At 44.5% G+C, this 14,736-nt stretch overlaps 1 protein-coding gene across 3 annotated transcripts in view; it reads left to right on the forward strand.

Annotated features, from left to right (window-relative positions):
* The window catches only part of SLC2A9 (solute carrier family 2 member 9), a 256,914-nt gene that overhangs the window by 79,864 nt on the left and 162,314 nt on the right, over positions 1-14,736 (forward strand). For all 3 annotated transcript variants that reach the window (XM_043572969.1, XM_043572968.1, XM_043572967.1), the window contains one exon: positions 4,533-4,657. In XM_043572969.1, the coding sequence (XP_043428904.1) occupies positions 4,533-4,657 (125 nt within the window). The remainder of the gene's footprint in view (positions 1-4,532; positions 4,658-14,736) is intronic.

A 14,736-nucleotide genomic window follows, 5' to 3' on the forward strand; every position in this document is an offset into this window, starting at 1 on the left:
GGGATTGTCATCAACTAAGGTCACAGCTGGGTGAAGTCACCCAAGGAGGGAGTGGAGAGAGAGGACAGACCAGGCTTGACACTGAGAAGGGGAGGCTGGTAGGCAGAAAACAGGAGAGGGCGTGATCCCTGATGTCCCGGAGAAGACTGTGTTTCCAGAAAGAGCCCGTGGCTGTCCATATCACATGCTGCTGGGAGGCTATACCGGGGGTGGGGGGTGGGGTGGGGGTGCAGAACTGTCAGTGGTGTTTGTTGAGGTGCGTGATCCTGATCGTCTTCACAAAGGCAGTCTCCCCGGAGCGGTGGCAATGATCCAATCAGAGAGGGACAAGGACAGAAGGGAAGGCAAACAGACGATAGTCTTCAGGGAGTTTCACTCTAAAGGGGAAGCGGAGATAAGGGGCAGTGGCTGCAGAGGGCTGAGGGTCAAGGGAGACCATAGTCTGCTGTGTTCGCTCGGAAATGATGGAGTAGTTAAGGGATGGATTCTTCTAGGTGGCGGACAGCCAGGGTGCAGGAGACTGATGCCTCTCACCCCCCAGGGTGGCTTTAGCCAAATGCAGGTGGGCTGGTGAACTTGGTGCGGTGGGGGGGTGGGGGTGGAGCAGGGTGGGGAGTGAGGTGGTCCCCACCTGTGACACCTCCACCTCTTCCTCTGTGAATTGCCCAGCTCGTGAATGCTGCCAGCTACAGGTGTGAGAGATGAAGTGAATGACACGAGACGATTTATGTAAAAGCCATGCTCTTTCTAGATTCTTCTAAAGGTCTCTTGTGGAGTCTGTGTCGAGGATTGGGATTCTCTAGGGGTGGACCCAAGAGTCTCTCTTCTTATGTGATGTCGTTGAATCTGATGAGCAGCTATAGCCTTGAGAACCACTGAGTAATGCCAGTATTAGTGCCATGAATATCATTACCATCACTCTAGCATCAAGGGCCCAGTTTCACTGGAGTAGGAGCCCAGGGGTCGGGTCTGCTTCCTGGTCAAGCCCTTTATTTCTCCCTGTCTACGGGTCATGGAACATGCTGTCTTGTCCAACACCCAAGAACCCCCTGAGTCTGGCCAGCCTAGCATTCCTGTCCCGCTTCCCCTCTCTCGACAACCTCTTCACATCCTTGACTTACACTGGACTCTACACCCACAAGATTTGGGCCGTGAGGTCTCGAGGAGTAGAACTGGGGTCAGAGATGGACCTACAGGGAGAACGTTTTGACTTGTTGGGAGAAATCACTTGTCACACACAAGCCACTACCACACCTGGGATGGAGGGCAGAGACAGCGTTGCCAGGGCCCCCAAGCCAGGCCCGCTCCGCGGAAGGGGGCAGGTTGCTGGCACCACAGGGAGAAGGCTGGGGCCAAGGAGCAGACGCACCTGCCAAAGTGGGAGTGGGACCATAGGGAGATGCCCAGCCTCTCCTCTTCCCCACAGAAGACAACATCAGACCTCTCATTGGCCAGTCCTGCCAGGGAGCTGGGAAGGAAGGGAGCCTGGGAAATGTAGTTCTAGTTCCCTTTGCAACAACAGAACAGAGAAAGGGTCCCGGGGTAGCCAGGCAAATGACACACAGTCCCCACTTATACACTCTGAGACCCGATATCTTTACTTCTAATTGATTTCTGTGTGACAGTTTATTCTTCTGTGTCCCTAACTAGGTTTTAAAGCCCCTAAGGGTGAGGATGGGGATTGACTTACTCCCTGTGGCAAACCCTGTGTCTTACGCTCACTACGTGTTTGCTGAACAGACACGCCAGTGAAAGCCCTCGCCCCCGTGAGGGCACAGGTCTTTTCACCACTGCCCTGCTTCCTTCCTAAGTCAGACCCTCAGAGGACTGAGGGAAGGGCCGTGAGCACTGCGCACACACGGGCCACCAGAGTATTCTCATTGTGCTCTGAAGCCTCGCTGATAGCAAAATTAGTGCCCTTGGGTTCGTCTTCTTGAATCCTGAGACTGCGACCTTCTGTATCACAATAAGGGAGGTCAGGGGCGCCTGAGTGGCTCAGACGGTTAAGCGTCTGACTTCAGCTCAGGTCATGATCTCGCGGTTTGTGGGCTCGAGCCCCATGTCGAGTTCTATGCTGACATCGCAGAGGCTGGAGCCTGCTTCAGATTCTGTGTCTCTGTCTCTCTGCCCCTTCCCTACTTGTGCTCTGTCTCTCTTTCTCTCTCAAAAGTAAATAAACCTTAAAAAAAAAAAGAATGAGGGAGGTCAGCCTAGATTGGAATTTCTGTTTTAAGTCTTGGCTAAATCATAATTTTCCCCTCATGGCATCCACTTAAATTAACTTTTTGACAGTGAGATTGTATTTATGTTTTGAATAAATAATACATTCGTATGGCATAACTTTTAAAAGGACCAAACGAATGTAAAGTAGAAGGCTTCCATTGTATTTCTCTCCCCCAGCCAATCAGAACCCCTTCCTGGGGGCAACCTGTGATACCAGTTTTTTTGTGTACCTTTTCCAAGGTTTGTGTCTGTTTTTGCATGCATGTGCATGTGCGTGCGTACACACACACACACACACACACACATTCCTTTATCACACAAATTGTTGCATATTCTATGCAAAGTTCTGTACCTTGTTCTTTACACTTGACAATATATCTTGGAGATCTTCCTGTATCAGAATATAGAAAGCTACTTCTGTTTTAATGTCTATGTAATGTACCATTACATAGATGTATCATAATTTGTTTAAATAAGGGAGACCTGGGCTTTTTCAGTTCACATTATAGAAGATGTTGAACCAGTCTTTGTGCCATCATGAAAGTGTGATTAGCTTTGGGATTCTCCAAGAAGATGTAGGCAGGCGGAAAAAGTTTAATGGAAAGTTTGAGATAAATAAGAAATAGTGGAAAGAGCCCCAGCCTGGAGTTTAAGGCCTCTAACTCCCAAAAGTAATAACAAAGTCCCCTTTCAAGTCTCTAGCTTCTTCCAATTTACAAAACAATTTAATATTTGTTAACTCATTGATTTGTTAGGGAAAAAATATCCTGTGAGAAGCTATGATTTTTTTTCCAGCTCTTAACTCACTAGTTTTATGGCCTAAATTTCTAATTTGTGTATATCCTGGTTAACTTATCTATAGAATAAGGATAATGAAGTATCTACCTCATAGGGTCATTTTGAGCAGGACATGAGCTACTCCTGTAAAGTGCTTAGAACAGGGTTTATCATAGAGCAAGAATTTAGTAAGTGTGAGCTATTATCATTCTGTAAATGAGTAAAGGAAAACACAGAGCAATAAATAAAGTAGAGTCACCTAGCTCATAAAAGTACAACTGGTGCAGGGACCCAGGTCTCCAGGCCCCAAACAAGTCATGATTCTCAACCATGAGGTCTTAGAGACATGTTACCAGAACAGTGACAGCAGTCCTGGCACAGAGCAGCTATAGGAATAATTGCCATAGGAATTTGACTGACCTTGTTCAAGAGAAATTAGTTCATCCTCACACTTAGGGCTGTAATTTATCAAATCGAAGATGTCATCGTGTATAAGAAGCATTGTTACACGAAATTCAGAGAAGGAAGGATGGAAGGAAGGAAAGAAGGAAGGAAGAGAGAGGGATAGGGAGAAAGAAAGGAAGGAAAGGGAGGGAGGGAGGAAGGAAGGAAGGAAAGAAGGAAGGAAGGAAGGAAGGAAGGAAGGAAGGAAGGAAGGAAGGGGGAGAAAGAGAAAGGGAAAGGCTGCTAATTAAAGCTATAGGACACTGTGCTGGTTTTCAGACTGTGGTCTCTCAGCTCCAGACTTACCCTCGATGCTCTGCCCTGTGATGCAGGGGCTGGGACCTGCATGTCTCATCTGCCCTTTGATAAGAGGCACACAAGAGCCACACTAGAGGAGGAGGGGCAAGGGGCTTGGTCCTGTTTGGCTGAATTTCCTGCTAGTCCCAGCAGTGAGTCTAGTTCCCAGCCTTTGTCTACACCTCAGAACACTGTGCCCCTCAGAAGAACAGCCCCAATGGGCCAGTGCCCACCCTTGAAGATAAGCCAGGTCTTGAGGGCCCTTCTTCCAAGCCCCCAAAGTGTCAGCACCACATGGGCAGCACCCCATCTTCAGAGATCCCCCTTTTGACATCTGAGTTCCCCAATACCTGCTTAACCAACTCCCTATGTTAAATTCTCTCTGCTAAAATCACTAGAGTGGTTTCCATTTTCATGCTTGAACTCTGACTCAAGGATTATAAGGCACATCTTGACTTTAGAAATGTTAAGTGAAGGTCTTAGAGTTGATGAAATACAGTATTGCATCAGGGAATTCGTGAAATGTGACACTGCCTTTGAAGGTGACCTAATTAGCCTTAGTGGTGAACCCAGGAGGGGGAAGTGCCTTGCTCAGGGTCATACAGCCAAAGGTGGCAGTAGGGATCAGTGGGGTTCTGGGCCCTGTTCCTGACCCTTAGGTCAATGTTCTTTCCACTGTGCCTGAATCTCACTCTGCTGACCCTTCTGAAGGGCGTGACCCCTGCTCCTGGGATGGATAGGTCAACATCCTCACGGTGGGCCTCCTCATCAAACCACTCCTTTTTTTCCAGGAAGCACACTCTGCTGGTCAACAATGGGTTTGCGATATCTGCTGCACTGCTCATGGCCTGTTCTCTCCAGGCAGGAGCCTTTGAAATGCTCATCGTGGGACGCTTCATCATGGGCGTGGATGGAGGTAAGCCTTAACCGTTACTGCAAGAGGCAGTAATGCGTGCCTCGGGGGTGCTTCGAAATGTGAGTGGTGTTTGGAGCTGTCACAGGACTGGGCTCCTACTAGTGGTGAGTTGCCAGGGACCAAAGATGCAGAAAGTCTGCATGAAGGGGACAGTCCCATGAGATGAACCACTCATGAGGCTCTAGCAGGCTAATTGAGAAACACTGCCTGGTAGAAACCCGAGTCAACTCCAAAGACCTGGATGGTTTTCAGTACGTCATGCCTTTTGCTTTGTCATCTTCACTGTAAAATTCATATTCTGAGATTGTCTGTGGTTTCCAGGGGAGTTTTAATGAGGGTTGTGTTTCCTGTCCGGACTCTGACTTATTCATTCCTTCATGTATTCACTGAGTATTTGTGGAGCCCCTGCTGTGCCTGGCATTCTTCTCCATGCCGGGGACACAGTGGTGAGTGAAATGCCCCAGTCCCTACCTGTGCAGCTTACATTCTAGTGGGTGGACAGACACATAATTAGATACATAAGGTAGGTAGTGGCAAGCCCTAGGAGAGAAATGAAGCAGGGCAGGAGGAGAGTGGGGACTATTTTAGGTAGGGCAGTCAGGGAGGACTGCTCAGAGGAGGAAACACATGAGCAAAGACCAGCATGAACCAAGAGTGAGGACCCAGTAAATGTCGGGGGAATGGGGTTCCTGGCCAAGAGAACAGTGCACTGGCCCTGTGGTGGAGTCGTGCTTGGAGAGTGAGGAGGCCAGCAGGGCTGGAGCTTGGTGAGTGGGAGGAGAGTTGTAGATGAGGTTGAAGAGGGGCCGCTCAGATCACGTAGGGCATTGTAGGATTTGTGCCGAGGGTGACGTGACATGAGCTGGTTGTTTTTTCCGTAAGATTCCTCCTGCTTCTGTATAGAGAAGAGTGGAATCGGGGAGCCAGTTGTCCAAGGGGAAGAGCTGTGGTGGGGTGAGATGGCGGCCGCGAGGCTGCGAGGTGCAGCCGGCTGCTGGCTGTGGGCTGTGAGAGCAGGGGCCTCCAAATATATTATATTAGTAAAACCAGCTGACCGGCCAACCGACCAACCAACCTTGCTTTCTTTCTAAATACTGTGAGTGTGGAAGGTAATACTTTCAGGCATTTGTGGGAAGCTTGCAAGCTTTTGGATTAGAAATCTCTGCCTTTGCTCTGAGGTCTGCTGCTTACCGATCACTGACTTCTGACAAGGTGCTTAATGGCCTTGGTTTCCCCATTTGTAAAACAGAAATAACACCTGCTTTGAAGGGCTGTCACAAGACTGACAGGACGCCATATACACATATAAAATCTGCCAAACTTGTGAGCTCATTAAAGGCTCATTCCCTTCCTTGCTGATTCTTGCAGGCTGCAGGCCCCAGGCTTTGGGAGTGAGCTGAACAACAAACGTGCCTCAGGCAGAGGTGAGCAGGAGAGTGAGGGCCTGAGGAAGGTCAGGGGGCGAGACTTCCCACCCCTCCCCTGCGCTGCTGGTGGGAAATACTCAGGATCAGTAATAACCCAGACTCAGGGTGAAATTACTCCTCTGTCTTGGTATTCAGGTAGAAAGACATGGCTCTAGAAAATGTTCATTGGTAAGAATAATGCCTGGCTTTACGTGGTGTCTCGCAGTTAACCAGTGATGGTTAACTGGGTTGTTGTGCTCTGATCTAATGCTGAAGGACTGTTACGTTGTTGTCATTTTACCTGGAGGACACTGAGGCTCAGACACATGTGATTGTAGCATGGTTAAGGCTGAGGGCTATGGGTTTGCACTGTCTGGGTTCTCCCACTCACCTAGCTTATTTCATGGCTTTGAATCACTTAGGTTTTGCTACCAAAAATAAAATATAAAAAACTGAAACATAAGGGCTTAAAGCAGTAATTTTTTTAAATGTTAATTTTTGAGAGCAACAGAGCATGAGTGGGGGGGGGGGGGGGGGGGAGAGAGAGAGAGAGAGAGAGAGAGAGAGAGAGAGACAGAATCCAAAGCAGGCTCCAGGCTCCGAGCTGTCAGCACAGAGCCTGACGTGGGGCTCGAACTCATGAACCATGAGATCATGACCTGAGCTGAAGTTGGACGCTTAACCCACTGAGCCACCCAGGCGCCCCAGCAGTAATGGTTTTGGCTGACTTTGTAAGTCTATGGGCTGGTGGGGCAGTTCTGATCCGGGCCAGCTCTGCGGCTCTCCTCTGGGCTCTCTCGAGCGCTGTGGGGCGACTTCAGATGGCCTCACTCGCCTGTTTGGTTGTCGGCAGCTGAGTTGGGGCCGCAGGGGCCAGCTCGTCTCTGCTCCACAGGGTCTCTTCCCAGGGGATCCTCAGAGTTCCAGAGAGTGGCAACCGGGCAGGACCCGCCGTGCAAGCACTTGTGGCACGTCTGTCGGGGTCCCCTCAGCCAGGCCGAGTCTCATGACCAGGCGCACAGTCCGTGTCAGAAGGACCTAAGCCCCCGAGGACGCAGAGGGACCTAAGCCCCCGAGGACGCAGACTCAAGGACTGTGAAGAGCAGCCTTCTGCTCGCTGTCTTAGCCTCTGAGTCTTCATCGCGAGGCCCCGCAGGTGGGCGCGTGAAAACGAACCAAGAGGCTGCGTGGGTGGCGCTTCGTACATTCCAGGCATCTCGTGCCTTCGCCCAGCTCTGAGAATGGTGACGGCATCATTGCCCTTAGTGCTGCCATTGTTTTTATTCTCAGTGAATAAGGTGTAGATCCCAGATTTGGACCGAGATGTCTGGTTTCACAGGCCCGATGAGAAAGGCCAGGTGAGGTGCAGCATGAGGGACCTTCCCCCGCGGAGGGCGTCTCTGGCAGGTTTAGATTTTATCCATCACCCTCTCCCAGTTGTCTTCCTCTCCAGCTATTCTGGGGGAGGCCACACTTACTACACATAGTTAGCTGCTCTCTGAATTTCCTTAACTAAGAAAAAGCCGGATTTGAAGAGCGATGCCATTTTTACAAGGCCACGTATTCAAGACACGTGTCTGTTAGACCCCTTTTCTGAGGAGCTTTTCAAAAAGAAGCAGAAGACAAAAAGTAAGAACAAGGAGGGGAGAAAAAATCAGACCCTCTGACTTCTGGAGAATAGCCTGTTGGAGCTGGCCCACGATGTGGAAGCTTCAGGTCATTTATGCTCACCAAGCCCTCTCAAAGCAGAGACGGGGACCTGCTTTTGAGCAGGCATTTGAGGTGAGGCAGTTGGTCAGGAAGAAAGGAAAATTGCTGGGCAGGAGATGAGTGGACTGTCTGTCATTTAAAGCCGAGTGATGAGCCTAGAGGCTTTGCAGAGGCTGTGCTGCTCAAGCCGGGTTTGCGGGCAGTATTTGGAACCACAGCAGAAACCCACGATGCCTTCCTGAAGTGTCCTTTCTCTAAAAAGCTTGGCCAATAAACAAACAAACAAACAAACAAACACATTTTTACATTGAAAATGTTTTGTGTTTGTGGAAGATTGTGTCGGACAGGTTCCTGCCAAGCCCTCCCAGTGCTGCCCACACTCCTAGGGGTGCAAGCCTGTGTCCATGCATTAGGAGCTCTCTGATGCGCCCCCCTGCTGCATTAGGAGCTCTCTGGTGGACAAATATGAACAGTAGCATTTAGAGAAGCATATGACATGGAAAGAATATCAAATCAGGGTCAAGGAAGTGACTTTAAGTTCTGGTTCTACCATTGACTTGCCAGCTGACCTTGGCACCATCATTTCACCTCTCTGGACCCTAGTAATGTCATCCAGAAAATAAGGAGGAGTGGACTCTGGTGGCTGAGGTTTCTACCAACTCTACAAAAAAATCTGCTTTGGCTCCTTTGTACTCACCTTAGACCTACTATCTTGAATAGTCTCTTGAAACTTCTGGACCTCGCATGCCACACGGAGCTATATCGTTTACTCATTAAACAACATCAGACAATAGGAGATTGTGAAGTAAGAGCATATGTTATGATTGGAGTCCAATTTTAACATGACAGAGAGCATGTAAGGTGTTCTGAAGGATGGATTCTGGTCCCAGCCCTGCTACCTACCATCTGGGTGACCTCAGACAGACTTCTCTATCCCTCTATCCCTGTCCTCACATGTACAGTACAGATAACAGCATAGCTACCAGACGATGTTCAGGTACCATACGGGGGGGGGGGGTGTGCATGTCTGTGTGTGTGTGCCTGTGTGAAGAGAAGAAGACAGAAAAATTAAAATACACAACTAAAATAGCATATAAATCAGGAAGGGAGTACATGAAATTGGAGTGTATTAAATTCTTTGCATTATCTGGGAAATACTAAATGTACTACTTTATATTAGATTTCACTAAGACACAGATTCATGAAATGACCTCTAGAGCAATAATTTAAAGAAGAGAAAATAATATAACAATCAAATGACTTAAAAATACTTAATCCTAAAGAAGGCAAGAGAGGAGAGAAAACCAAATATAGGAGAGTGCCATATAGAACAGCAAATGGTAAGATGTTATATTTAAACACAAGAATAACACTAAATAGACTCAGTACTCCAATTAAAAGATAAAAATGGTGGGGCGCCTAGGTGGCTCAGTCGGTTGAGCGTCCGACTTCGGCTCAGGTCATGATCTCGCAGTCTGTAAGTTCAAGCCCGGTGTCAGGCTCTGTGCTGACAGCTCGGAGCCTGGAACCTGCTTCCAATTCAGTGTCTGCCCCTCTCGCTCTGCCCCTCCCCTGCTCATGCTCTCTCTCTCTCTCTCTCAAAAATAAATAAACATTAAAAAAATTTTTTTTTAAAAGATAAAAATGGTTACACTGGATAAATCAAATACCTGTGTATATGCTGTTTGTATCTTAGATGTAAAGACATAGGAAGATTGAAAATAAAATAATATAAAAAGCAATCCCAGGCAAACCCAAGCCCGTAAATATGGTTCGGCAGTACTGATAAGAGCCTAAGTAGATCTGAAGGCAACAAAAATTACTAAAGACAACGAGAGAGGTTTCATGATGATGAAACATTCAATTTGCCAGGAATATAATAATTCTAAATTTGATATGCACTTAATAAAAAGCATCAAAATGTATAAACTGAAAGTGAGTATAAGCTAAAAGTTAGCCAGACTGAAATGAGAAATACTGTCTCAGCCATTGATAAAACGAGTGGACAGAAACATCAGTAGTAGCTAGAATGTTTGAATGACACAGTTAACAAATATGAGCTAATCAACATATTAACATTAAACTTTAGAACTGTTAAACACACGTTTCTTTTTAGCTTTCATGGGCCATTTACAAAAATCAACCATATGATGAGCCATAAAGCAAGTCTCAACACATTTAAAAGGATTAATATTAGACTATGTTCTCTGACCACAGCAGAATTAAGTTAGAAGCTAATTAAAAAAGTATAAGTAGAAAATCTTCACAGGTTTGGGAACTAAGATGTAAGTGACATACACTCCAAGTAATGAACGTGTATTTCTGAGTAACCAGAGGGACAAAAAGAAATCACAATGGAAATTTTTAAATAGTTTGGATTAAATGATAATGAAAATACTACACAAGACATCTCAAAATTTGTGGACTACAGCTACAGCCATACTTCGAGTAAAATTTATAACCTCAAATGCAAAAGGCTAAAAATCAGTGATCTAAATTTCCATCTCAAGAAGTTGGAAAGGGAATTTTCATTGGAGTGCATCAGCAAGATCAAAGTGAGTTCTATAAAAGATTAATAACATTGCTAAACCCTTGTGAGACTATTTATAAAAAGAGAAGGAATTAATAACTAATATTAGGGTTTAAATGGCCAGCTCCTGAAGCATTAGAGAGATAAGAATATATTGTGATGTGATATATTTGAAAACTTAAAGTGTACAAATGCCTAGAAAGAGAAATCTTAACCAATAGTGATGTAAGAATAATTAGAGTATCTAATAGTCCTATTCTATTAAATAAGTTGAACATATAATTAAAAACCTCCCAACAAAGGTGATTCAAAGCTTCCTTAAGAGAGAACAATACCAATTCTGTATAAACATTTCCAGGGGGGATATTTCCCAGCTCATTTGATAAGATGAGTGTATCCTGGATAGCATATCCTTACAAGAACTCTACAGGGAAGAAATTACAGGCCAATATCATTAAGGAACATAGATATAAAAATCCTAAGCAAAGACTTAGCGAACAATTTCAACGATAAACAACATAAAACATAAAAAGATAATAGGTCAAGACCTAGCTGAGTTACGCCAGCAGTGGAAGATTGGATTAACATTTGAGAATCAGGGTGATTCATCATATTTACAGAATACATTTGAAGACAAAATTATATGATGATTTTGACATATGCAGAAAAAATAGTTGATAATGTTCAGTATCCACTTACGGTAAAAAAAAAAATGTAAAAACAACTCTAACCAACGAGGAATAGAAGAAAATTTCCTTATACTAATGAAGGCTGTCTACCCAGACCTACAGCAGTCATCATACTCAGTACTAAGATGTTGATAGGTTTTTCTCTGAGCTCAGGAGCGACACAAAATACATGCTGTCACCACTCTGAGTCAACATAGTACGAGAGGTCCTAGCTAATGCAACGAGGCAAATAAATTTTTTTTTAACACAAGGTATAAAGATTGGAAAAGATGAACTAAAACTGTCATCTGTCACCGATGTCATGAATGCATAAAACATCTAAATCTATAAATAAACTTTAGAATGAGGGAGTGGATTTGGCTACCAGGGTCTCTGGATAAAAAGTCATCATACTTGTGTACTTGTAACACTAAATGCAATTTTATTTCTATACATAAGGTCAATACACTAAAAGCAATTGTATTCTTATGTAGAAAGTGAAATTTATAAACTATACCATTTAAAAGGCTGTAAAAACCGTCAAATACCCACGAATAAGTCTAGTGGGAAATGTGCAATTTCTAATCTCCTTATTATCTACACAAAAATCTATAAAATATTACGGAAAGAAATTAGACACATACATGGGGGGTATTCCATATTCACAAGTTGGAAGACAACATTATAATGATGTTCCCTCTATACTGATCTATAGATTCGATACAAACCCAAGCAAATCCAAGCAGGTTTTGTAAAATGGAAATTTCAGACTGCTTCTAAAATGTACATGGGAATACAAAGTGCTGAGAATTCACAAGATTATCTTCCAGAAAAAGAAAAATGGGAGAACTTAATCTGTGAGGCATCAACAGAAAGTTACAGTGGTTCAGACAGTGCAGATTGGTGCAAAGAGAGAGAAATACATCAGTGGACTAGAAATGAGACTTCTGAAGCTGAGCCATACATATATGGACACTTATCTATGGTGAAGGTGTAGCTGGAGAGCTGAAGGGAAGAGCGTCTTTTCAATAAATGATGTCCGGTCAGTTGGGGTCACCAGTGGTTGGAAATTGCAGCCCCTGGCAGGCTGGTACTCAGTTGTGATTGTGCTGTATGGGAACAGGACCCAGTGGTAGTCTGATGGGGACTGCAGACTCCAAGAAGGGAGCAGATGTTAATATGCACCTGTGTTTTTATGCTTGGAATATTTTATGTGAAATTTATTTTAAATGGAATGTTTCTATGTATTGCATCTTTCCGGAAACATGAGTTCCTGGGGTAACCAGGAAGGAAAGTAATAATCCCAGCAACCGTGAAAGAACCCCTTTTTGCTTATGTCTATGGTCAGGAAATTTCTACAGGTATAACTTAAGTTATTATTGGTACATCGTAGCTGTTTTTGCAAAACAGAGGCTTATTGTTCAAGAGTTGTTATCTGTATTTTTCTGCTGCTGCTTCTCTCTGGGGAGTTGTCTTAGGGATAAAGTCCAGATTGCGCCATCCAAGGTGCAATACTGCATTTGTATTGACACCTGACATTTTAATGCCATTACAAATGAAACCTGAACACTCCTTGACTTCATACGCACAATCAATCCCACGTAGATTATAGCTCTAAAGATGAGAGGTAAAACCATAAATATCCAAGAAGGTAACATACCATGTAATATTTTCATCATCTTAGGACACGGAAAGATCTCTTAAACAGGACAGAACAGCACTAGTTTAAAGTAAAAGAATTGATAAATTGAACTACATTAAAATTAAAGACTTCTTTCTATTCATACAAAGAAATCACCATTAATGAAGGGACAAACCACAGAGAGCAGGAAAATATTCGCAATGAATGAAATTGACAAAGGGCTCATACACAGAATACATTAAGAACTCTTACAAATCAATAATAAAAAGACAGAACATCTCTTACAAAAATGGCTAAGAGACAAAATAGGCATTTTCACAAGTTACATTAGTATTCCTCAAAAAGTTAAAAACGGAACTTATCTATGACCCAGTAATCACACTACTTACCCCCAAAAACACAAAAACCCTAATTCAAAGGGATACATGCACCCCATGTTTACAGTAGCATTATTTACAATGGCAAAACTATGGAAGCAGCCCAAAGTGTCTGTCAATAGATGATGGGATAAAAAAGATGTGAGATGTCATGGAATATTACTCAGCCGTCAAAAAGAATGAAGTCTTGTCATTTGCAACAACGTGGATGGAGCTAGAGAGTACTATTCTGAGATAAGTCAGAGAAAGACAAATACCATATGTGGAATTCACTCATATGTGACATTTGAGAAACAGTAAACAAGCAAAAGAAAAGAGAGAGACAAACCAAGAAACAGACTCTTACCTACATAGAGAACAAACTGATGCCACCAGAGGGGAGGGGGTGGGGGGATGGGTGAAATAGGTGATGGGGACTAAGGAGGGCACTTGTGATGAGCACTGGGTGATGTGTGGAAGTGTCGAATCACTAGATTGTACATCTGAAACCCATAGAACACTGTGTGTTAACTACACTGGAAATTAAAATAAATAAATCTCACTCGTAATTAAGGAAATGCACATTAAAACCACAATTGCTAAAAATTAAAAAGACCAGTAATGCCAAATATTGGCAAAAATGTGGAGCAAAGTATTTCATACGTCTCTTATAAAGGTGTAAGTTGGTGTGATGATTTGGGGAAACTGGATTTATCTACCAAAACTGAACATACATATCTTATGGTTGCTGTGTATATATATTTCCATACATGTGCATCTACACGCTTGTGTAAGCATGTTTATGGGGCACTGTTAGTGTTAATCCCAAACTGGAGAGCGCTGAAGTGTCCATCAATGGGAAGGTGGATGAATTGTGATATTCTCACACGTTGGAATATGACACAGCAATAAAACGAACAGATTACAGCTGTGTACTACAGCACGGATGCATTTCACGTTCGTGAGAAACACAAAAGAGATGAAATACCTGAGAAATACATCCCCTGTGATTCTGTGTACACGCATCTTTGGTGACAGCATCAGGCTGGTGGTGACCTTGGGGGAAAAGGGAGAGGATGGTGGTCCCGAGGAAGCACAGGGTGCGGCTTCCGGGGGGCTGGTATTGTAGGTTGATTCTTGTGTGTGTGTGTGTGTGTGTGTGTGTGCGTGTGTGTGTGTGTGTGTGTAGGTTGATTCTTGACCTGGGTGGGAGTTGCACAGGCGTGCGCATTTTGTGATGATTCATGAGACTACACGCGTATTATCTGCGCGATTTAAAAATATATGTCATAATTTGGGGCGCCTGGGTGGCTCAGTCGGTTGAGCGTCCGACTTTGGCTCGGGTCATGATCTCGCGGTTTGTGAGTTCAAGCCCCACATCGGGCTCTGGGCTGATAGCTCGGAGCCCGGAGCCTGCTTCGAGTTCTGTGTCTCCCTCTCTCTCTCTGCCCCTCCCCACCCCTGCTCACGCTCTGCTTTCTCTCTCTCTCAAAAATAAATAAACATTGAAAAAACTTTTTGAAAAGCATATGTCATAATTTGATTTTCAAAAGTCAAGACTTAACTACATTCAGTAAATACTTTGGACTGGACTCAAATTTTTCTTTACCCCAGTAGGAAAATGTACATTTCCAGGTGTCCCTAGAGTATTTCTTTCAGCATCTCTGATTTCCCTAGAAAATGTTTTCTGAGGTCCCTTCTGCTTTATGAGGGCTAAGAGCTGACAATCCAATTGGACTCTGAGAGGAATCGGAGAGCCTTGCTCGC

This window comes from Prionailurus bengalensis, chromosome B1 (assembly GCF_016509475.1).
Source record: "Prionailurus bengalensis isolate Pbe53 chromosome B1, Fcat_Pben_1.1_paternal_pri, whole genome shotgun sequence".
Lineage (NCBI taxonomy): Eukaryota > Metazoa > Chordata > Mammalia > Carnivora > Felidae > Prionailurus > Prionailurus bengalensis.